The sequence below is a fragment of the Cantharellus anzutake genome (genome assembly GCF_015039405.1).
Source record: "Cantharellus anzutake strain C23 chromosome Unknown EI90scaffold_21, whole genome shotgun sequence".
Taxonomy (NCBI): domain Eukaryota; kingdom Fungi; phylum Basidiomycota; class Agaricomycetes; order Cantharellales; family Hydnaceae; genus Cantharellus; species Cantharellus anzutake.
The window spans coordinates 264,024-285,838 of NW_024066971.1; the positions used below are offsets into that span (position 1 = coordinate 264,024).

Here is a 21,815-nt window from a genome sequence, read left to right on the forward strand (position 1 = left end):
TTCCGGTCATCCAGCTATTGGTCAGCACATAACTGCCGTCAATTATCATTTATGGCCCCCACATACTGCCTCTATCCAGTCGATATCCTTGTCGACAGCTGTGAGGTTCTCAAAACCTGTCTCCGTAATGACCAATACATCTTCAATACGCACACCACCAACCGTTTCATATGTATTGAGCACTTCTGTGTTTATATATGGCGAATTTCGGTGGGGGGCCAATAGGTAAGGGGAGAAGTAAACCCCAGGTTCCACAGTCAACACCATTCTAGAGAGGCCTCACGTCAAATTGCGCACCACTGAAGTGGAACGGCACGGGGATGAGAACGTACCCTGCCTGAAGTGGAAGGCGAAGTCTCAAGTAGGCGTAGAAGTTAGGATGTTTGTTAGAATCAGCTGGAATCGTGTCATTATTTATTGGCTTCGAAGCAGACGGCACATCATGAACATCAAGACCAATACTATGGCCTAGGCCATGAGGAAAGAAGGCTGGATGTGACTAGAACTGAGCCGTTAGAGGATCTGAACAGAGCATCAATGCACTTGCCGACGCTGATTTGGCTGTCTAGAATTTCTTCCAGGGACCCATTATGGAATATACCCAGTTCAAGGAAGACTTCACTAGCGTGACGTGGCACTGGTAATGTATTCTGTCCCAGTGGACACCGGGCTTTAACATCGCGATAGCGTCCTGGAAGGTGAAGCAAACCGAAGTCAGTGGGATCGGTCAAAGGCGCTGCAAGTTGGTTCAAAAACATTTTGCATTTTTAGTACCAGCGAATATATCTCCTTCGCAGCTTCGGTGAATTTCCCTCCGTTACCGACTGGGATAGTGCGAGTAACTATCGCATCGACGCGTCAAGCTCAATCATCCATCACTTAGTGCTGTCATAGAACGTACTGTCGCTGGCGTAATTCTTCCACTCACATCCCGCGTCAAGCAGTAATACCTGAGGAGCTAAACGTGATCCTGGACCAATAGCATGGGTGCCATTTTCACGATGAAGCCCATGGTGGCGCCCATTTGTGCCGGTCACGGGTCCCCATGCGAAGTCTTTGTCGTTGCAGCAGTAGTGCAATGTCGCAGCCCGCTCAGCCCCTGCCACGATGGGCAAGTAGGCCTGGTGCAGTGATCTACGTGAACTTAAAAGCCGCCTCCAGTCAAGTGAGCCCGTCGTAGAACCTACCCTTCTCTGCGACATGAAGCAACGAAAGCAGCCTCCGCTTCCGCCTCTTTCTCAATTCGCCATTTGTTGGGCATCACGAGCTTCCCGTCCGGAAGATTTCCAACAATATCATCATGTGCATGTTCTCCCAACATCCTCATAATAAGCTCATGCGCCCGCGAACTGACAGCGTTTGCTTTCCGAATCAATGATATCTCATGCGGCGTCTTGGTGAGACGGGCACGGTGGAGGGCGGATAGAAGAAATTCAGATGTCCTGTTTTTGGTCGCAATAGATAGGAAAGACTCCAGCGGAGGCGGGAAAGCTTTCTCCACTGGGAGAGTCTGAATCAACGCATCAGGATAGTTCTTGATGAATAACGAGATCAATTTTGGGAGCGCCCTTGTATACTGGACAGAAGACATCGCTGGATGCGTTGTTTTTGCTTGTTCGATCGTAGGAGGGGGAGGTGACCATATTATCTCCAAGGGATCTTCCTCCGGAATAAGAAGAGTAGACTGTACGGACCTTCCAAACGCCTCCCCTTTTTTGGGAGGCGGTATAAGGACGAGCAACGCAGACGCAGGGATGTCACAACCAGTAAGATAATAGAAATTGGACTTGGAGGAAAATATATCAGCACGGGAAAGGGTGAAAGTCGTTGATAACATTTACCTCCTGTCTGAAGTTTAGTTCTCTATCTGTGTCATTTCTGTAAGTCACAGGCTGAGACTGCAGATAAATAATTTGTCCCTAAAGATGAGACAGCGCAGTGCTCAGGATTGCAGAACGCGGATGACAATTAGCCTAACAGGGAAAAACAGACTTTCGACTGTTGTTCCCTGGACAGGAGGCGACCTAGCTCAGCGACAGTCTTTGATGCGTGGATGTCAGCTTCAGGGACAGACACGATAGTTGCTTCCTCAGTTAGTGAGTATGAAAAGACCTGAAGGCGATACCTGGGAAGTGATCATGAACCATTTGTAGATGGATTACAGCACTAAGTCACAGATCGATGAGATGATCTCGTGCATGCATACCGAATTTATTGTGTCTCAGCTCGGGTCTCGAAATAAATACACGGAAATAAAGTCCAAGAGAGTCTTGTTCCCCTGGGGAGTCTCCACTTACATGCATTCGGATGTTATGCCACCGGTTTTCGCAGAAGAGGACGATTCCGCGGGCGGTATCTCCTGGGGTCGGGGGTCTAGTGATTTCTCGTACGCTCTGCTCACGTTCAGGAAGCTCGCAACCCTCAGGCCTCCGTCTTCCTTCTCGAGGAGGTCGGATGTGTTCCCGTGTTTCTGTGGGTTCTCTGCAACTGCATCTCAGGCCTTCGTCTGGGAGGAATATTGGCCTATAAAGGCATGACCAGTGCGCAGTTGCAGGAGACGGCTGAAGCTTCTTCGCCCTAGAGGGAGTCGAAGCGTTTGGTGGTGTTAGGGTGCGGTTCACAGTTGCATGTCCGGTGCTCTGAAGGTCTGATTTGGTTAGGGTCTTATGTTCCAGTGTTCGGTTCTGCACCGACGTCTGTTCGAGTATGCTGCTGAGGCGTCCAATGGGTAGGCGGGCGCGATTTTCCTTCCTTCGCTAGTGAGTTGGCAAGGTCGTTTCCCTTAATGTCCTCGTGTCCCGGTACCCGATTCTGCTCAGAGGGCGTTCGTCTAATATTTGGAGGGTGGTTTTACGGAAACGGAGGGACTGTTGAATGTCCAGGCCTGGGGTGTTGGCCTGGTTGGTGGGCGGGCCCCGGTGTTATCTGCGAAGGTAGATGTGATAAGACATTTTCTTTTGGGATGTTCTCGTTGATCCAAGCGGTGAGGTGTTCTGTTCTCTGGGCGAGCCCCCCCCATCTTTGCGTCGTGGATCTCGACCCTTTGGAGATAACTTTGCGGCGTTGATAGGCTGCAAATCTATACCCCGCTTCTCGAATGTCCTGGTCGTTGCACAAGTAATCCGTCAGTGCACAAATAGATGTGGGACTCATCCTGGGAGTTCTTCCAGCCGCCCAGCTCTTTTTTACTGATACTCCTGTGTTGTTATGTAGCTCTCAGCGGGGACACTCGGATAACGGGGAACAACCGACTTGATATTGTAACCGCACAGCGGTATAAGTAGTTAAAGTAATAACACGGATATCAGACAAAAGTGATAAGAAAATGAGATACGCGACAGCGCTACATGTGGAAGGCAATCAACAGTGGAACACGAAACACATGGTAAAAGGGTATCATATCGGATAGCCGATATGGGCATGATGTGCGTACCGGCGCGTCGTCATGTCTTGCTCAAACAACATCCTGCTTTATTTTCGGGGATCGTCATCTTCAGTCTGTCTTCTAGATCTTCTGTTGTTCTTGCCCATGGTTCCGGTCGACTCCGTTCCTGTTTCGATCTCTTTCGCCATTCTCCAAATTTGGGTGCTGTTTTTGTCTTTTTCCTTTTATGGTTCTTTGTTTCTTTAGTTTCTTCTTTTTGATATGATGGGGTTGTTTATGTTGAGTCTGGGAAAGCGTAGTGCGGCGCGTCGGACTATGTCGTTTAGGGTCTAGGGTAATGTTAATAGGGGGATATTGCATTCTATTTCCATGGAGTATACCGTAGTCTTTGCCTAGGAGAAAGGATCTGTTGCGACAGAGTAAATAAGAGGTCCTTTGAGAATAATATAATGCATTTAAAGATCTACAGAGGTCAAACAAGTCCGAGTATGTATGATGTAGCAACGTGAAGATTACAACTATTAATATCTTATGTCTGAAAAAGTATGTCATGCAAATTTTGTTGATCAACCGCTGAAGTGCGACTGCCACGATATCCTTGCTAACACTCATCGACAAGCTTGTTTTTCGGGAAGCTCTGATTATAACTTCCCTAATATGCGACTCAGGCGATTGGTTGACCGTGCATGAGTTGAACCGACTCACCCCTGTCCCCGTAGTGGCGAAGACCGTTAGATTTGGGTTTGAATACGCTAAGAGTGGCGTGAGCACTTTACGGACTATCAATGGGGTGTATCAGCAAACCTTCACTATATTTATTGATGTAAGCCGCCGTTGGATGATCATCCGGATCACAACCGACCTGCTCGGTATGACATGAGTTCAGAAACAAGGGAGTGCCTCATCCGCACAAACATACACGTCTATTTCCTGGGGCTTGGTAAACTCGGACATAGTCCACTTTCATTTGGGCGGGGAAAACAAGCTGATCTAATTGAATCTGTAATGCACGTCAGAAACGAATGAGTGCAAACATGCGAATTAGCTACTAACCTTCGCGAAATTGCGGCTAATGCCTAGGTTGATGATGATATACAAGGGCTCCTCTGGTATCAAGCGCTGGCTGATATTAGTAATCGAGTTTGGACCTAAGAACTGCTTTCAGCAACCAGGAAACACATTGTGCATGTACTTCACCGACCGATGGCGCTGGGGTACGCTGACCATGCAGGTTTGCCGTTATTGATCCAGGTGACATATCCCTTTGCGCCCGTTTTGTACTCGACGCCATAAATCGCATATCCTCCCGTAGTCTGGTATGCATTTTGATCGTTGAGAGTAACAGCAGAGAGGGCCTCCTGGTAGGGACTGCCCTTATATGAGTTCACCGTTGTGATGGATGCATCATATATATTAATATCGGATGAAGTGTTGCCCCAAAAGTAATCATCGTCAAATGGGGCCATCCTGGAAGCCGTGTTCAACATCATGATAGGAAAAGCGGGGGAGATACCTACTGCAAACTTTGTGATGCCCCACCACCAATCTTGTCAACCTGGGCTTCAAATACATCCAACTCAGGAGCGGAGCGTCCAACATATCTCCCTTTAGTCTTTGGGCCAGGGTGACTTCCGTCATTAATATTTGTACAAGTGCATGCTGAGAGGCGTTGCCCAGGCAAATATACTATGGTGTTAGAAGGGGGTTGGGCCCCAGGAAATGTCTGGTTTGGGAGAGTGCCCCAATCGCAGGAGTCATATGAGTAGGGCCACATTCCCTCCAATGAGGCACCGTAACCGGCTCGCCCTAGGTTTCCTAAGCGATGTGATCAGTTGGGTACACAGACGGGGCCGTGATATGCACGAACCCATCATCCAAACGGCGGGCCAAAATCCAGATACTTTGGGGTCTCCGGGTAGTGACACATTGACTAGAATACAGGGATGACATCTGCTTTCCCTTAGCGTACACGAAGGGCCAAGTCCTCTCACCCTCGATGTATCCTTCCTGGAAGCAAAATTTGTTCCAGCTACTCATGTGCCCGCCGATAAAGTCTTTGCCGTGACTTTGAGTCGCATTCAAGGTGATGACCAACGATCCGTCCTTCGTCGTGATCGCGGAAGGATCGTACCATTCCAAGTCTCCCGTTTGCCTTGTGAAAAGGATGAACACGCCGCCACGTGGAATCAACGAATTAATACAAACCAATAGTTGAGGTCAACCGCTTCCCAGTATGGATCATCGCCCTGATAATTAAAGGGTAAGGCGGGCACACCCCTGCTCTATTTTGTAGTTACCCACTGGGTAGAATGTCCGACCATCCTGATTGAATTCATCTGAAAACACGAGATCGTACATCGATCCATCGGTGAAAGCCTTTATCCTTTGCGCGTCACTTGGGGTATCTGGATCAATGAGCGCAAAATGACCGCCTATTTCGGGGACCTGGCCCGATGCGTTTATGCCCCCAATATTATACCCCCCCAACTTGCCTGGCTTGTGGCTGAGGGAGATAAAGTACGATGCCAACGGGTATCCAGCACTAGAGGCACCCAGCAGGGAAGATCAGAAAGCAGGAGCAACTAGTGCTGAGAGTCGGACGCACAACATCGTGAGTAAGGCTAGTGCTAAAAAAAACAAGAATCCCAAATTCGCTAGCCCACGAAGAGTCAGGATGGTGCCTCCTCTGTCATTCTTATGGTCACGCCTTGGGTCTGGTACATGAAGGAAATCTTTGACAATGGAAGTGAGCACCCGAGATAGAACATCAATAAAAACGGATGCACCGTCTGGCTCTGGTTCATTTGGATTCCAGCGATTTAAAGGGCTGGCCTATGATGAGAGAATAGATTGCACCTTTAGTAATTTTACAACACAAAACTGAGTCGATACCTCTTCAGGCATGAACATTGCTGCTTCTTCGTGGCCATTGTCATGGTCATGGACGGCTTCTAACAAGGTTGCGTGCTCGTTTCCCTCAGTATGGTCGTAGTGTGGGTACACATCCGTTTCCGGTGGTTGTGTTGTGGGAGGTAAGGGTGTCCAACTGGAGCGATTGATGGCATTGACAGCATTTGGTCCCGAGGAGAAAGGATATGATGGGGTCTTCTTATGAGGCATCTTTGTTATAAAAGTCGAAGTCAAGAATGGAGCCAATCTTTTAGGGATGCTCGGACAAACCTTTCAGGTACAGAGGTATTCTCTAATCGAGCATGTACAGTTTGGAATCTGGGTGTTGCAACTCAGAGGCTGTATCTGGGCTGCGGTTAAGAACCAGTAACTACACGTGATCCACACAGCAAATTTCTAGATTGTGCGAATTTGTGGCGGAGTTGGCCGAATTTATCGTGCCTTAGCAGAAGTTCAAGTTGAACGAGTTGATTGAGTTGATTGAGTTGATTGTGTCGGTCGAGACCCCCTTGCGAACCCACCTTTTGCTCAGGATTTCAGCCTCCTGCCACTGCCAAACATACTTAAATAACATTTCCTGCTCAGCAAAAACGACAATGTCACCTAATAAGAGGCAGACACAAGCCGCTGCACCTAAGAACTTCAGAGCGAAGAAAGCGAGAACCGCCAAAGGAACACTCGATTCATTCTTTGCGTTACCCAGCAGTGCGAGCCAGTCGAGCCAAACTTTGGTACCAGCAGGAGGGCCCTCATCATCTGCGTTTGAGGGTCCTGGCCTGTCTTGGGATGAGCCCCTCGTCCTTGATGATGCGGATACTGATGTTCTGCCTTCTGGGTTGGATGATAAGTTTTCCCTGCTGTCTGGCGAGACTGACGTAGAAGATATTCAACACTCCACCGATGGCCCAAGCTCAAGTTCCAATCCACCCACTCAGCCGATAGACGCTGTCCAAATGATGCCTGACCTCAGCTTGGATCCTCTCTTGTTCCAAATCCCCCTTCATCCTTGGATCACGAAGACCGCGCCATATGCATTTCTCTCTCATGTACTGGTTCTGCTTTCACAGACAAAATCGCGCACCCTGATACTTAACACGTTGACGAACGCCCTTCGAGTGCTCATAGTTCACGACTCGGACTCCATCATTCCGTCCATGTATATGATATCCAATACCTTGGCGCCACCTTACATTCCTATAGAGCTTGGTCTTGGTCCAGCAGTCATCTCGAGGGCATTACAAGCAGTCTCTGGACTAAGCGCTGCTGCTCTGCGCAAGGTAAGAGGCTGGACTCACAGTTTTCTTAGAAAGTGCTCCACTCAATATTGGCGTCCTCTGCTTGGTGTCACCAGTTGTACAACACCTATGGCGATCCAGGTGATGTCGCTTTCGCAGCAAAGGCGTCTGTGCGTACCTTGGTTCCCCTTCTACCCCTTACAATCCAAGGCGTATACGCGTCCTTGATCAAAATAAGCCAAGCGAAGGGGAAAGGCGCTGCAAAGTTGCGCCAAGGCGTCGTCGAGCACTTACTTCTATCAGCTAGAGGCGAAGAAGTCCGCTTTATCAGTCGAACCCTAAGCATGCACCTGCGTGTTGGGGCGGTCAGGACAACCATGTTGACAGCACTGGCAAAGGCTGGCGTGTTGACTCGGCCGCGAGGGAGCGCTCTACCAACAGACTCACCTTACTTTGCCTCAGAAGATCTGTTGGATCGCATACTCACACCTCCCGAAAAGGCGAATAAGAAGAGCGAAATAATCGACAAGGCCAGGAGAGAGGTCATCAAGAAGATGTTAGATGCTGAAGCCCTTCTCCGCACGACATTCGTACAACACCCTAACTATAACGACATCGTGAAAGCATTCCTCGCTGGAGGATGGGAATCTCTTGCACAGAAGGTGCCTCTAACCGTTGGTATCCCATTGCATCCGGCTCTCGGCTCTCCGATGCGCACACTTGATGAAATCTACGAGCGGATCAATGGAGTAACATTTTCTGCTGAATTCAAATATGACGGACAACGGGCTCAGGTTCACGCCTTTTACGAGGCGGGCCAGACCAAACCAACGATCAAGATTTTCAGCCGTCACCTCGAAGATATGACGGAAAAGTATCCCGACATCGTCGAGCTGGCAGTCGATTGTCTTTCTGAGCCTGAATTGAGTGATCACGTAGATAATACCCTTGAATCATTCATTCTTGATGCTGAAATAGTTGCATGGGATGCGGAGGAAAACAGTGCCCGTTCCTTCCAAGAACTGTCTAACCGTCCCCGGAAAAATGTTCAAGTCGGAGCTATCAAACTCGCTGTCTCACTATTCGTCTTCGACATAATGTACCTGAATGGTGAGGTACGATACCTCTGTCTAGACGCTCGTGTGTGGCGTCTAGTCTAATTCGTAAAGGCCCTTTTGTCTAGATCATTTCGAGAACGAAGGGCTACCCTTCGTCAAAAATTCTCCACACGGGTAATGCCTCCAATTCGTGGAGGAGCAAGACTTCAATTCGTTGAAAATGTGGACAGCGACGGCCCGGACGGAAGAGAAGCTGTTGAGACCTTCTGGGAGCATGCCTTAGAAAGTCAATGTGAAGGTCTTATGATTAAGGTGCGAACACCATCGCAGTTCCAGGCTTATGTTGAGGAATGATATGCACCTTAAAGTTGTTGGACAGCGGGGGCGCTACGGGGGAGGTCGGTCTTGACGACGTTTCACTTAGTCCAAGCAAGAAGAAAGGAGGCAGAAGAAAGCCATTCCCTGCAACATACGAACCAGGTGAAAGCTGTTCCAATTTGATCCGTTTGGTGTTGGTGCTGATTCATGTAGATAAGAGAACATCAGCATGGCTGAAATTGAAAAAGGATTATGTCGACGGAATCGGTGGGTTGGACGTAGAAGGATTGGCTGCTAAACCCCTCACATCGATAAAAAAATACAGGCGATTCCCTTGACCTGGTGCCCGTGGGTGCATGGCATGGGAATGGGAGGAAAGCCAAGTGGTGGAGCCCAATCCTGCTTGCAGTTTGGGATCCAAAACTAGCTCGCCTTGTAGCAATGTGTAAATGCATGAGTGGTGAGTTTTGTGACGTCCTGATGCGCGAATCGACTGACAAGTAATCTTCGCCAGGCTTCACTGACGCATTCTACACTGTCAGTGAATCTCCACTGGGCTTTCAGGCAAATAATGACTAGCTGCGTCGCAGGCATTGGGAGAGCGATACCCAGAGAATTCTCCAACATGCTCGCGAGAACCGATTGGAAGCTATCATGTCGATTATGGAGGTGTATCCGCGTCTCCTTTCATCCTTTATGCCGAGCTTATCGCTTCGTTTTCCTGTCAGGCTTAAGACCCGCCATATATTTTCTCCCTGGGTATTTCCTCCTTCACAACCAAGAAACAAACTTCTGAAGCCGTTATTTTCAACAGCGAAGTGTGGGAAATTCGTGGAGCTGACATAACCATTAGCCCTGTCAGTGTCGCGGCACTGGGTGAAGTATCTGGAACGCGTGGTCTTAGCCTTCGCTTTCCACGATTCATGCGAATTAGAGGGGACAAGGCCGTTGAAGACGCTACTCAACCTTCTATGTTGACTGAGATTTGGTGTAGGCAAAATGGTTCCAGACCCAAGTCGACGGTGGATCTTGACGAAGGTGATCTCATAGACTTTGAAGGCGAGAATGATGAATATGACGAAGAGGACATATAAAGGCTTATGAACAACATAATACATCATCAGTACGTGTATGAAAGCATGAAAAATTGCTACAAGCGGTATGCGCTACGTATAGTGTGTGTGCTCCTGAGGGCATCCTTTACTTCACTGGAACCCGTTCTCTGGCATTGGTACAATGCATAGACTGGCGAAACTCGTGTCGGGGTAGTTTCCCCTGTGATCCTTATGACACAAGTTTCGTGATCACCCCAAGGCCCTACCAAATGGAGAGAACGTTATCATGCCATCTGCACATTGCCACGCTATCCTTCATATTGCTTACCTTAGTCTTACCCTCTCGAAACAAGAGTTTCATACCCTCCTTGATATACTCCGGAGAAGATATGAACTCGAAAGTCACAGAAGCTCTGTCTCCGGTACGTAGGACACCATTCGGGTTATCCATTGCTATAATGCGGACGGTCTGACGGATTGCCTGAGAGTGCGTAATGAGTCAGGCTGAACGATCAATAGATAAGTGGCACTAACTCCACAATGAAGCATAGCCTAGTGCGAAAAAGGCCATCAAGACATCGTCATGTCTGCAGTATAGTAGGAAGCGTGGCTCACTTGATAGTTCTTCTGTAATGTAGTATTATGACTGCAGCAGTGGTGATTACGAGCTAAGCAAACACGATGAAAGATCGTCTCCTCACTAAAGTATCAAAACTTGACCCTCAAACCGCCTGAAGGCCTTGGGGGGAGTCTCGGTTCTTGTGACGATTGCCATTCCTGATAGGGTTTGAGCGGTTATACAAGCAGTCCAATAATGTTGCTATTTTGATACCTTTCCGAACGGTAGCGCGTCGAACTTTCTTCAACGCAAAGCTTACGCATTGACCAGCTTCGGCAGAAGGCACAAGGTGACTACATGTGCGCGAACCAATGAGCAACATTACAATCTTTCTTTCGTCAGGAGTAGTCACCGTTTCTTGTGTATACTTCGAATGCTAGTGACTGCCCATCCTCCGTTGGGATCTGGGCCTAAAAAAACAGTATCACCAGCGGTAACAGAACCGCTGTTGAGAATACCTGTGATATCATGAGAAGAATATGTGAGTCGTGTTAATTAAACAGACCATTCACAACTACTCCAACCTGTAAGGAGTGCATTAGAAATCAGCAGCCTCCTGATTGATCGGGGCTCACATATGGTACACTCCAAACCTCGGTAATTGAATACTACAATATGACAAGACAAAATGGTGAGGTCCTAACAAAGAATCACTAATCTGAAGTAGCACCTCAAGTGGTTGATCCTTGGCGAACTTCGTTTGGTCGCCCTCGCTAGAAGGTAGAAGATTTAGGAACGTCCGGAGTAAGTCAAGCCCCTGGCCGGTCACATTGGAAATTTGGAATATTGGGCATATACTGCGGGGAGACCACGGTGAGCCCAAGTGCTGCATCATTTCAGGAAAACTAACCGCTCGGTTGCCAGTGACAAACTAACTTCAACAACTGTCTCCATATTTTCTACAAAGACGGGGGCTTTTCTAATCATTGAACCCATAGATCTCAGTAATTATTACGAAATACCAAAGATTAGTCGCACCGACAGCCAGGACTCTTCATAATTTTTGTAACTTGCTTAATAGTGTCGGCAAGAATGTTCTTGGGTGTCATGTCAATCTAAAAGCGAGCCAAATAACTAGGCGGCCACCGTCTTTAGCTCAGGTCTCACCTTCGAGATAACAACACAGACGGGGACGCCGAGCGCGAGAGCAATCGCAAGATGCTCCTTGCTCATGCCAATAAGGCCAGCATTTCCCCCAACCATCAATATAACAGCGTCAGGAGCGCCAGAAGTCATTCCATAGAGAGTGATTTTGAGGTATTTCTAGACAGACAGTTCAGATGCACGAAATTAAAGGTGGGAGAACACATCTACGCACCTCGTGCCCAGCAAGGTCTCCGTACGGTGTCAGCACAGTGCTTCCGCTGGAGTAGAGACGCGAAATGCTTACCGATAAAGCTGACGAGTTTTGCGCTATTCTGCGCGATATTCTCCCAGCCTAACTTGTCGCGACGCACAATAGCCGCAGAGTCAGATCCAACCACCTGTGAATTCGGTAAAACAGGTTTCCCTGATGTCGAAAACCCTAATATCTGGATGATAGATTCCGTCGATTTCTACCTGGGTCGCCTACGAATGCACGGACCTCCATTCCAACAGAACTGGTTCGTCCAGTCTCAACTTCATGCTTATGTCGGAACAAACCTAGTAAGGAACAGTTAGCTGCTAGTTCTGAACCATTGGTGGTGACAGGTTCCGCACCAACCCGAGCTTTCCCCCGGCCGTCGTCAAGGCTTCCCCGGCTTAATACACCAAGCGTTGTCGACTTTCCGGAATCAACGTTCCCAACGACTGCGCACCGAACCTCGGGTACATCGGAGACCGATGCAGGGGGTAGTCGGACTAGTACATGGGACCGAGGGGGATCGGTTCCAGTTGATAGCGTTGTAGCCTGAGAAGCAGTGGGCGAATGTTGCTAGTCAGAGGAGGACTACTCACTACACCCCCCATATCCTCAACAATCTCCTTTAGTCGCTGACTGGCTCGCTCGTAGTCATCGGCATTGAGGTTCTTTCCCAGCCCAACGCTTTCGGTATCCGCTGTCTCTGCCCCATACAGTACCACCTTCGGTGTGTGCGACCCGACTCTAAGCACCATCTCTCCTCGCCGACGCGTTAATATTGAAGCCAATACATCTCTGGCAGTTGCGTGCGAGGTTTCAGAAGTGGAGACCAATAGCTCCTAGTGCTGTTCGCTCAGTGCAGGAGAAATACCAACAATGCAGTCAAGCTCACGAAAACTCGATCTAACTCTTCCTCGGAACCGATCGTATTCAGCGGTTGAGCAGGGATCGATTTGGGCTCTTCTTTGGTCGCCGTTGAAGCTGCCTTTCCTTTAGTGACAGACTTGTTCTTTCCTTTTTCGCCGGGTCTGTCACCATCGCCTGACACGGACGTAAGGGCTCGTTGGCGGGCGACTTCACGATTGTGAATCTCATCAATCTCGTGCTTTTCGATTCGGCGCAGTCAATGGAAGATGTGCAATTGAATAATCAAAGCATATACCTGGAATGTGCGCAATGAAGTCATCTTTGGATCAGTTGGGAAATGGGCCAAAAATATGTGGCTTTGATACACGCAGGATGAAGGTTGGTGTGTAACTAGCTCTGACTAGACGCCCGTCGTGACTTGTGACTCGTCTGTATTGGTTTGGAACATGTATTTCTACCCCGGAGTGCAAGTGCACGTGTAACAACCATGCGCACATCGACAGCATTATGAACAACTTTCAGATAGGTTGATTGGTAGCGGCTCGGGCTGGCTATGTGTTACGCGCCGCGAGTTTTAGTATAACTGAAGAGGATGCACACTGATAAATCATCTATCCCGCCACAATATTGATGGAAGTGTACCTGTTCTTGTCAACTGAATGGGCGTGGAGGCCACGCGGGTTGCTTGCATTATGAAGGACCTCATGTTTTATAGGTGGGCTTAGTCTGGGGCTTCACCCCTGAGGAGGCAAATCAAGCAATCGCAAAATACGATGGGCAAGGTAACATGAGTATGAGAGGAGTACAAAAAGTACTGCAGTGCACGCCTTCAGTTGGCGAATGCCGCATGGCCAGTCATGGCCTTTCCCAAGATCAGAGCATGAATGTCCTGGTGGTTTGGCGATCATAATCTAGGAAACGGGTAAGGGCCATCCGCACTTACATGTGTACCCTCATAAGTATTGGCTACTTGCAGGTTTGCAGCATGCCTAGCGACTCCATACTCATCACTAGCCGCATTTCCTCCCAAAATGTCAAGCAGATTCCTCGCATGCAGGAGTGCCTTCCCACAATTATTCCGTTTGATGATACTTACCATCTCGGGAGACCATCTCCCCTGGTCTTTCAGTTGACCAACACGGTGCGCAGCAAGAAGTCCAACAGATGCTTCAGTCATCGCGTCGACCAGCTTCTTCTGAATAAGCTGGAAGGACGCAAGGGGACGCCCGAACTGACGGCGCTCGAGTGCATAGTTTCTCGTCACCTCGATACAATATTCAAGTGATCCCATAACCCCCCATGCGATACCATAGCGAGCGTTGTTCAAGCAAGAAAAGGCTGATGAAAGCCCTCTTGTACCAGGGAGTAGTGCCTCTGTACCAACTTTGACTGAATCCATAAAAATCGACCCGGTAGTCGAACTGAAAGAGCCTTGAGGATGATACAGGCCCAAGGAGCGTGAGAAAAACTTACGCTCGAAGGGCTGATTTATTCTTTATCACAGGGGCGGAGAGCCCCTCTGTTCCCTTTTCCAAGACGAACCCCCGTATTTTGCCGTCCCATTTACATCGCGCCCAGATAATAAACAGATCGCTGGGCACTCCATATATGAATTCGGGTGAAAGTGTGCAAGCAACATCAGCATAGCTTACGCGATGGGGCTATTGGTGATCCAGGTTTTGCTGCCATTTAGGATATATCCACCTCCCTTCAGTTGTTCAGCTGTCGTCTCCATTCCTGATGGGTCTGAACCATGGTTTGGCTCGGTTAGACCCTGATCAAGGATCAGTGTCAAAGAAAGCGGACGCCAACACTGCCAACATACAAAGCAGCCGACGAATTCGCCCTTAGCTGATAATTATTTCCAGGTCAGGAAAGCAACGCAAGATTTCTCGGGCTCTCCGAACCTAACCGAGGCAGATACTTCTCCTTTTGTTCTTGAGAACCGAACTCGTTCACAGGGTGCATGACCAGAGATGACTGCACAGACATCGCTGATCGATAGCCTGAATCCACGCTGAACGGGGCATGCGTTAGGCCGCGCGAAGGTGCGGTGAAAGAAGCACATACCGCTCAACCTCTCGAGCAATAAGGCCATATGCTACGCTGCTAACACCAGCGCAACCATAACCTTTGATGGTGGCACCAAGCAAACCTAGTTCGCCCATTTCCATAAGAATAGCTTTATCGAAGCCTGAAGCCGGGACAGTCGATTCCTAAACTAAATTCCGGGGAGAGTAACACACTTTCTGTTCTATACGCCTCAATTATCCGAGGTTGGAGCCTCTCCTGTCATTTCATTCCGACGTCAGACTTCGTACGCCTCTCATAGAAGCTCAGATAACCTGGCAGTAGGTCCTTGCCGCATCCCTAGAAATGGTCAGCGAAGCAGACGGCGTTCCTAGTGTTACTAGACCAACCGAATGGCGTTTTCCTCTTCCGTCAGCAGTCCTTCACGGCCCAGAGGATCCTGGGGGAAATTGGCATAACATCTCAGGGAGAAGCTTGAGCTACTCGCCTGCCAGTCAAACCTGGCGAGTTCTAGGAATAGTGTTGACCAAGGAAGTCACGGTAATCGGAGAATATGCTCACGGGTCGCTGTACCAGGCCCAACGCTGCCTGAAAGTGCACGGCTGGAAACAAGGCTCGCGAGGCAAGGGGCACGAGCCCGAAATATGTTTACGCAAGCTGAAAGCATGATAGAGGTGGGTTAGATTGCAGTTCTCAGTAGGAGTCTCAGGCTCCTCAGGGCGCGTGACATTAAATTATCCGAGTTGTTCATTCCGACGGTTAGTCACGCTCAGAAAGGTCCATCTACAGCGTGTCCAGTCTGCTCAGGTTCATGGATGGGAATCGTTCAAGATGGACCAACTGTTGCATACTCTCATTGATCATATTTCTCTCGTTGGTTTGCTTCCACCTGCTCTTACAGTCACCATCCGTTCTATATTCACCGCTGGTTTTGCCTTCTCTCTCGCCTGTCCTACACACCAACGATCTGTCATTCCTGACCCTCCTCCGTTTTTCCCTGCCGCCCGTGCTTGACACGTCCCCCGTTTTGTCTTGCTGCCCGAGCTCGACACACCCCCTGCCCATTGCGTATCGCATCCGCCGTCCACGGTCTTCCACCCTCCATATGCATCGCCAGCCTCGTCACCATTTCCTTCTTCAAGCTCTCCCCACCCCCCTCTTGTTTTCCCCGCCTGCCAGACTTGGTGTTTAAAGTTGGATACTCCTCGAATCTCCGCCTCTTACTACTACGCAGCTCTCTCTCCAGCATTTTTTCTTCTCACCTCCCTTGTTCTCATCGTCTTCATCTCAAAAGGGGGTGGCCGTGGAGGGCAAAGACCGGGTCCTCTGTTGCACCTTCAGGTGCCTCTCGGATCCATGCCTTGTGTAACATATCGGTCCTTTGACCTGAACCACCTCGAAATCCAGTTTCCAAAATGCTCTCCCGCCAAAGATCACAAAGTGTGATCGTACATGGCTCGTAAACCTAAACACCCGAATATCGTTGAAAAAATTGGTGTGGATGGTGAAATCCGATGCTGCCGGACATTCACGCGTACATACTTGTTGTCTAGATAGGCAGGTGACCATGTCAAACCATAATGAAGATCATGATTATCGGTTGGAGAAATATCTGAAGGGCCAAAGTGCGAACCAAAAACCGCAACTACCTAACTCATCTAGATGCGTTTTTTGGTTTTCGAATCCAGTCACGTGGACAATAATTTCCAACAATCGTTGACTTGCCCAAGTCCTCGCCCAGATCAGTCAGAAACACACACACACGCACACACACACACACACACCCACACTTCAGGCCAACAGGGTGACCGCCTTCAGCCCTGTAGACTGGCCTTCGTGTCCCATTTGTGATTTTGTCTTCCGAGGACGTTTCCTGTACTCCAGATGGCCAGGCTTTATGACGCATATGACCTTGCCCGACAGATCTATGCCACCGTGCTCCCTTTCATTCCAGAATCCTTCATCTACAGTCTCAAACACTTATACGCCCAATGTTCTCACTTATTTTACGTGCTCATTACATCCCCATCCAACTTGCAGAATGAGGTACCGGCCATCTTGTCCACCCTTGCCCTTGCCATCTCCCTCTACTGGACCATTACTTCCACGATTCGTGCGACGCAAACGGCTTTCAGAGTTACCTTTTTTTTCCTGAAGTACGGGACGATAGTTGCTACGCTTCTGGCTGTATTGGGAACGATATATCCTCAGGGTCAAGGCGTAGAGGTCCTTGTGAATAATTCTATTCTCAACAACTTGCCGCGAGCCATCGTCTCGGGCTGGTATGCGTTGACGCGGACAGGCGAGGTCCAAAAAGCCAATGCTTATCGACAATCGAAAAGCTCGCGCTCCCAACGAACTTCGCGTGCTGACCGACGGAAACCATGGGAGAGGTTTGATTCGGGTCCTTCATCGGATAAGCGCTCAAAGACCAACAAAGCTACGTTGCGCAAACACGAAGGCTTTGAGCGACCCCACTCGGACCGTTCAACACACGAAAATCGTCGGCGGTTACAGAAAACAGACGAGGAATTGTCGATCACCAGTAGACTCATCGGCTCGGTGTTGCGGAGGACGCAGGGAAACGAGGACATCTTTGATTGGACAGACCTCGGAATGGGGCTTTCGGAGTCATCTGGGAAATTATGGGATGAGTTTAAAACTGCTTTCCTGGGCGCTGCACGTAAAGGCCTCGATGACGACGAAGAGAACATATCTAATGTTCGATGAAGAGACTCCGAAGCCATTGAAACTTGTTGTTTCGACCCTCATAGGTACGTATTCATCCTGGTCGTGTTGCATCGTTCTAAATCGTGTTTTTCGGGCCGCTGTGCAGGCCCGGTCCGTTCGTTGTTCTCCTGTTCCGTTTATAAACGTATCGTCTGCATTGTGGCCCCTTTCTGCCCCACGGTAGCTACTTTGGTAGTCCAATTAGATGCGCTCAAGACCGATGCGATCCAATCTAATGCCTTGGGAGAATTCCGTGGACGTGTACCAGGCGTGCCTACTTGATTTTGATAGACATCATCAGGTGAACTTTTGTTGATCTGAAGTAAAAGCAATGATGGTTGGATAGGAAGTTGGATATGCCGCACGAAACCTTCATCGAGGTCTTTTGCGGAAAGCATTTCGATCTCAGCGTCTGCATGAACTATGCGCTCGAATAAAGCCCCTTGGTCGCAGCGGCGGGCAAGTATCTCCCTCAAAATCAATTGATATCCATCCATGGCTGTTTCGACTGTTACAACAGGGTGTAGGTTTTTGTTGTCTCATTCTGTCCTGTGCAATCCTTGGGCCTGATATCAGCTGGTGATATCGTCACAAATATGAATTTGGGGTTTTAAGATTGCCTTCAAAGCTGCATTGAATCGTGTGGACCATAATATTGTTGAGGCCGCTCTCGACCGGGTCCGTCTTCCAATGGTTTTGTCCTGAGTCTGGATGGGAGGTATGTACATGACGTTCCATTGTTTTCGTGAGCATATGGTGTGCATTGTCCTCTGCCCATCTCGCGCGACCAATCCTCCTCCCCAAAGCCAGGTAAAAGGGGGGACTGGGTTGCTCTGCAGCGAGATATCGAAACCTCATGCAGTTGCCCCCACACCAGTAAGCTATTTGCAAATCAGCCCGGGTAAAGAAACCATACTCAAGCAAGTAATATGATGGAGCTGCGTTGATTATGTTCCCCAAAGCGCAGGTGCGCAATTTTGCTCTTCCAGAAATGCTCGGATATCATGATCTAGGGGTGAAAAAACTAGTCTTAATTAATGTTAAGGATGACTACAATATGCAGGTGACCGAGTACCCAGGGTAGTGATGACATGAATATGACATTAAAGTTGAAAAGAAATCTGATTGCGTTCTTACGCTGCCTCCGCACTCGCAATCTTGTCTACCAACCATTCCCTTAAGACTTCTACATCGATTCCAATCCTCTCCACCTCCAACTCGGGGTCTACTTCCTTCTTGCCCTCTTTTCCCTGTTCTTCAGCTTCATCTGCCCTCAGCTTGGCCAACTCAGAAAGGACAGCTCTTCCGATGGCACTGGTACAGACCTCCGCTCTTCCAAAGCCCGCCAAACAGCTAGACTTGTATTCCGTCTCCTCCATACCCACCAACAGCGCCACGGTCAGCTTCCCAGCCAGCTTTTTGGACTCATTTGAGGGAAGCAAGCGGAGAAGCAGAGGAAGGGCAACGAGAGTGGGAAAATCCCCCGTCTTGCTGTCTAACTCGTCTTCGAGGTCCTTTCTCTTTCTCGCAGAGCTCGATCCATCGCCCGTCCTCCTGGAAACCCCTTCGTGCGCCAGTTGTGCTTCACGAACGGCACAAAGCCAACGCAAGAAACCTATGAAGGCCTCGAAAGCATCGTATGCCTCGTTCACCGCTTCGCGAGCAAAGCATCCCGGCGTGGGACTGGGCAACGTCAGAAGGAGCGCCTGAGTCTGCTGGGCATCTGAGAGGAGCTGGGCCAGTGGGTAGGTCTGGCGCGTAGGGGACCTAGGCTTCGTATTCGTTGAACCGTTCAACGAAACCGAAGCGATCTGAGGAGACGGGGGGCGTGAAAGTGAAGGAAGAGGCAATGAAATGCCCTTGAAGCGTGGCGTGACCGGAGGGGTAGTGGTGCTCGTGCCAGTCGAGAATGTAGTGGATGTGGCAATTGGGGAAGCGGGAGGCTGCTGAGCTGAACTTGGACGAGTAGTCATGTGAAGGCTGAATGAGAGCTCTTTCTTCACTTTAAGCCCAGGAAAAGTGCCTTTGCCTCTCTCTCCCTCTTTGTCTCCTTGTCTAGCCGGCTCACTGACATCCCGCTCTGAGAGTGCAACGAGGGCTCTCCATACTAATCCAATGTGCAGCGTAGCAAGCGCACTTTGGGAAATAACTCCTGAGGGTGTTGTGTACTTTGCCAGGCGTGGCGCGGCTCCTGGAATAGCGGCACCTAACGCCGCAAGACTCTTGTTCTCACCCGTCGCGGGGTTGTAAGAAGAGAGCGTATCGATGTGAACGCCGAGACTGGACCGGATAGTGGACACGAGCGGGGAGATAACGCGCTTGATGAGACTTTCTAGGCCTTCACAGATACCCTTCAACCCATCTCCTACACGCGACTCTTTACTCATACCAGCTGGCATAGGAATCGTGTTAAGAGCTTCGAGTACCTCGGCACCAAGCACAGCTAAGCTAATGCAATATTCCTGCGCTGACGAGCTATTTTCAATGAATGCTAATACGGGCAGGAGCAGACTGGATAAGTTGCTCAACAGCACTGTAAGCGGTTTCTGGAGCACGCGGAGGATGGCCCGGTACAGGTACGGATCGGAGCATGCCGCACCCAACTCATCCTGAACAACTTTCCCCAAGGCGGCTCCTCGGCCCGCAGGGAGAGGTTTACGTCCGCGAAGGACGACTAAAGCTGGATCCGGACATGCACTGTTACTCGTAGACATAGAGCTTGGCACGCTACTGGATGATGGATTCGCCAAAGCTTTAGTGGCAGCTTCGGCAAGCCTGAGACTGATTTGATCAAGGTGTGCAGGAGGTATACCCGAATTGGCTGGTGGCGTGTTTGTGGCTGAATTTGCGTGAGGGGGATTGGGGGGCCCGGCACTCTCAACCGTGAGAGGGAGGGCTGCGAAAGGAGAGGCAGAAGAAGAACGGCGGAAAGGATTCTGGAGGCGAGTTAGAGGACGGCGAGACAAATTCGTCACTATGGAGTTGTTACTGTTCTGCACATCATCATTATTATTGAGTGGGAGGTGCGGAGAGGCTGGTCTAGACGATCTGAGAAAGGTGGGGGCCTTGATCTGCATCTGATGCATCTTGTTGTATATTAAGTCCGCTTTAGCCTGTTCTGCGATGAGTTTTGTGGTGTTCTTGAAGGACCCTGACGGATGACGACGAACTCGAGAGGAAATCTATGAAAACGAGACAAGGGCTACCTCAGCCCATAGAGAGATGGGCTGCAGGACGGTGGTAGGTATCAGGTGGTCTTAGGGAGGACGATCGGTGTCGACGAGGAGAGCAGAGAGGCTGAAAACACTCGGCGAGCTTAGGACGTGTCCAGCACTATCAAACATGAAACGTAATCGGTTATGCCAAGTCACCACCCAGCTAGATTTAATATTCAAGAACAGAAGCGTACGCGGTTTGGGTAGCGATCATACGATGCAGGAGAATGTTCAATGAGTTTTGCTGTCTAGCGTCCCACAAAGAGTGGTGAGTGAGGAGAAGAAAAAAGAGTGAATACTTTCGGCTAAAGGCAGCATTACGGAAGCAAAAAATCATGCATGAGCCGGTGGCAGTGAATTTTCATTCAATTTTGTTCCTTGTCGATTGGTCACATTGGCACATTGGTGTGTATCATGGGAGGCCTCGAGGACGTTCTCGGTTTCTCTCTGAGGCAATTTTTGACATTCAAGGATAAATCTTCCTGTCTTCTGACAAGTGAGGCGGCGATTAAATCATGACTCGGCAGTTTTTCGATGGCAGCGGGAACATCGCCACTCCATGCGGTTCGTGGGCATGCGGATTGCACGAAGGTGGGCACCAGCGCCCCTCAGCTATCAGCAATTGGCCGGTGCATGCATTGGTCTTAGTTGTCTGCGATGCACTATTCCAACAATTGTCTCACAGTGGTAGCCAGTTGAAGGTGTAAGGACTTGCTCTGCGTAGAGGATCCCTCCCGTGGCCGTCGGTTGCTCCAGTCGTGTAAGCGCCTCCTTCATAACGATGGGTATATTTTGGCCATTCCGAGTGCTAGATGATCGGCATTCGCAAATTGTGAGACTAGCCGTCGGAATGATGTCTCCGAGGGTTCGGGCTCATCGGCCACGGCTTTCGGTCTTGACGAAGGAAACGCTCTAGGAATTAAGAGGAATAGAAAAGCAAAACGTGCAGCCAAATGAGCAAAGCAGTTTGGACAGGCAGGGGGCGTTGGCCGGACACAACCAGCAGTCTGGCAGGTTCCAGCTTACAGCGCTTATATATGCAGTGCCCAG

At 49.5% G+C, this 21,815-nt stretch overlaps 7 protein-coding genes across 7 annotated transcripts; 2 read left to right on the forward strand and 5 right to left on the reverse strand.

Annotated features, from left to right (window-relative positions):
- Positions 1–45: 45 nt before the first annotated feature.
- Positions 46–2,147, reverse strand: EI90DRAFT_3145487 (prolidase; the record flags this gene model as incomplete). Its single annotated transcript, XM_039065297.1, has 10 exons — positions 46–268; positions 333–489; positions 529–565; positions 602–691; positions 757–842; positions 902–1,134; positions 1,188–1,786; positions 1,842–1,919; positions 1,993–2,060; positions 2,126–2,147. 10 exons carry the CDS (start codon positions 2,145–2,147, stop codon positions 46–48), a joined length of 1,593 nt encoding a protein of 530 aa, XP_038916419.1.
- Positions 2,148–3,816: 1,669 nt separating this feature from the next.
- On the reverse strand, positions 3,817–6,672 carry EI90DRAFT_3055700 (beta-glucan synthesis-associated). Its single transcript, XM_039060168.1, has 15 exons — positions 6,566–6,672; positions 6,278–6,505; positions 6,172–6,217; positions 5,991–6,117; positions 5,687–5,927; positions 5,591–5,631; positions 5,377–5,537; positions 5,253–5,315; positions 4,903–5,200; positions 4,587–4,852; positions 4,439–4,533; positions 4,305–4,385; positions 4,190–4,247; positions 4,091–4,137; positions 3,817–4,037 (listed from the first exon to the last, which is right to left on the reverse strand). Exons 2-15 carry the CDS (start codon positions 6,503–6,505, stop codon positions 3,987–3,989), a joined length of 1,803 nt encoding a protein of 600 aa, XP_038916420.1. The 5' UTR covers positions 6,566–6,672; the 3' UTR covers positions 3,817–3,986.
- A 579-nt stretch (positions 6,673–7,251) lies between these two features.
- EI90DRAFT_2919106 (DNA ligase) lies at positions 7,252–10,000 on the forward strand (the record flags this gene model as incomplete). The annotated part of the gene is made up of 10 exons (XM_039054688.1): positions 7,252–7,572; positions 7,647–8,645; positions 8,700–8,900; positions 8,957–9,068; positions 9,120–9,173; positions 9,232–9,366; positions 9,421–9,443; positions 9,497–9,585; positions 9,642–9,665; positions 9,721–10,000. 10 exons carry the CDS (start codon positions 7,252–7,254, stop codon positions 9,998–10,000), a joined length of 2,238 nt encoding a protein of 745 aa, XP_038916421.1.
- Positions 9,959–13,200, reverse strand: EI90DRAFT_3055706 (GTP-binding protein 1). The gene is made up of 20 exons (XM_039060169.1): positions 13,085–13,200; positions 12,815–13,027; positions 12,519–12,761; positions 12,282–12,471; positions 12,166–12,224; positions 11,971–12,112; positions 11,899–11,915; positions 11,688–11,843; positions 11,559–11,635; positions 11,431–11,499; positions 11,251–11,377; positions 11,156–11,188; positions 11,086–11,104; positions 10,933–11,038; positions 10,794–10,873; positions 10,663–10,738; positions 10,577–10,607; positions 10,496–10,513; positions 10,290–10,442; positions 9,959–10,223 (listed from the first exon to the last, which is right to left on the reverse strand). Exons 1-20 carry the CDS (start codon positions 13,106–13,108, stop codon positions 10,191–10,193), a joined length of 1,866 nt encoding a protein of 621 aa, XP_038916422.1. The 5' UTR covers positions 13,109–13,200; the 3' UTR covers positions 9,959–10,190.
- A 360-nt stretch (positions 13,201–13,560) lies between these two features.
- On the reverse strand, positions 13,561–15,549 carry EI90DRAFT_3280689 (acyl-CoA dehydrogenase NM domain-like protein). The gene is made up of 12 exons (XM_039066777.1): positions 15,382–15,549; positions 15,308–15,330; positions 15,210–15,259; positions 15,135–15,159; positions 15,036–15,078; positions 14,860–14,983; positions 14,697–14,806; positions 14,615–14,640; positions 14,442–14,563; positions 14,263–14,382; positions 13,733–14,210; positions 13,561–13,678 (listed from the first exon to the last, which is right to left on the reverse strand). Exons 1-12 carry the CDS (start codon positions 15,485–15,487, stop codon positions 13,619–13,621), a joined length of 1,287 nt encoding a protein of 428 aa, XP_038916423.1. The 5' UTR covers positions 15,488–15,549; the 3' UTR covers positions 13,561–13,618.
- A 1,155-nt stretch (positions 15,550–16,704) lies between these two features.
- Positions 16,705–17,550, forward strand: EI90DRAFT_3016019 (uncharacterized protein; the record flags this gene model as incomplete). The annotated part of the gene is made up of 1 exon (XM_039056950.1): positions 16,705–17,550. One exon carries the CDS (start codon positions 16,705–16,707, stop codon positions 17,548–17,550), a length of 846 nt encoding a protein of 281 aa, XP_038916424.1.
- A 652-nt stretch (positions 17,551–18,202) lies between these two features.
- Positions 18,203–20,785, reverse strand: EI90DRAFT_894330 (uncharacterized protein). The gene has a single exon (XM_039068202.1). The coding sequence runs from the start codon at positions 20,634–20,636 to the stop codon at positions 18,684–18,686; it is 1,953 nt and encodes a 650-aa protein (XP_038916425.1). The 5' UTR covers positions 20,637–20,785; the 3' UTR covers positions 18,203–18,683.
- Between the last annotated feature and the right edge of the window lie 1,030 nt (positions 20,786–21,815).

Bases quoted from the DNA above. Each gene is read 5' to 3' on its own strand.
- EI90DRAFT_894330 (XM_039068202.1), bottom strand. From the start codon at position 20,636: ATGCATCAGATGCAGATCAAGGCCCCCACCTTTCTCAGATCGTCTAGA.
- EI90DRAFT_3055706 (XM_039060169.1), bottom strand. From the start codon at position 13,108: ATGACTTCATTGCGCACATTCCAG. The intron at 11,636-11,687 runs GTGAGACCTGAG...GCTCGCTTTTAG, and splicing joins TCTGTGTTGTTATCTCGAAG to ATTGACATGACACCCAAGAA. The intron at 11,500-11,558 runs GTGCGACTAATC...TTCAATGATTAG, and splicing joins ATGAAGAGTCCTGGCTGTCG to AAAAGCCCCCGTCTTTGTAG.
- EI90DRAFT_3280689 (XM_039066777.1), bottom strand. From the start codon at position 15,487: ATGCTTTCAGCTTGCGTAAACATATTTCGGGCTCGTGCCCCTTGCCTC. The intron at 15,331-15,381 runs GTGAGCATATTC...CACTATTCCTAG, and splicing joins TGGGCCTGGTACAGCGACCC to AACTCGCCAGGTTTGACTGG. The intron at 14,564-14,614 runs GTATGTTGGCAG...ATCCTTGATCAG, and splicing joins GCGAATTCGTCGGCTGCTTT to GGTCTAACCGAGCCAAACCA.
- EI90DRAFT_3055700 (XM_039060168.1), bottom strand. From the start codon at position 6,505: ATGCCTCATAAGAAGACCCCATCATATCCTTTCTCCTCGGGACCAAAT. The intron at 5,538-5,590 runs GTTTGTATTAAT...CCTTTTCACAAG, and splicing joins GCGGTTGACCTCAACTATTG to GCAAACGGGAGACTTGGAAT. The intron at 4,138-4,189 runs GTTTGCTGATAC...CGCCACTCTTAG, and splicing joins CATCAATAAATATAGTGAAG to CGTATTCAAACCCAAATCTA.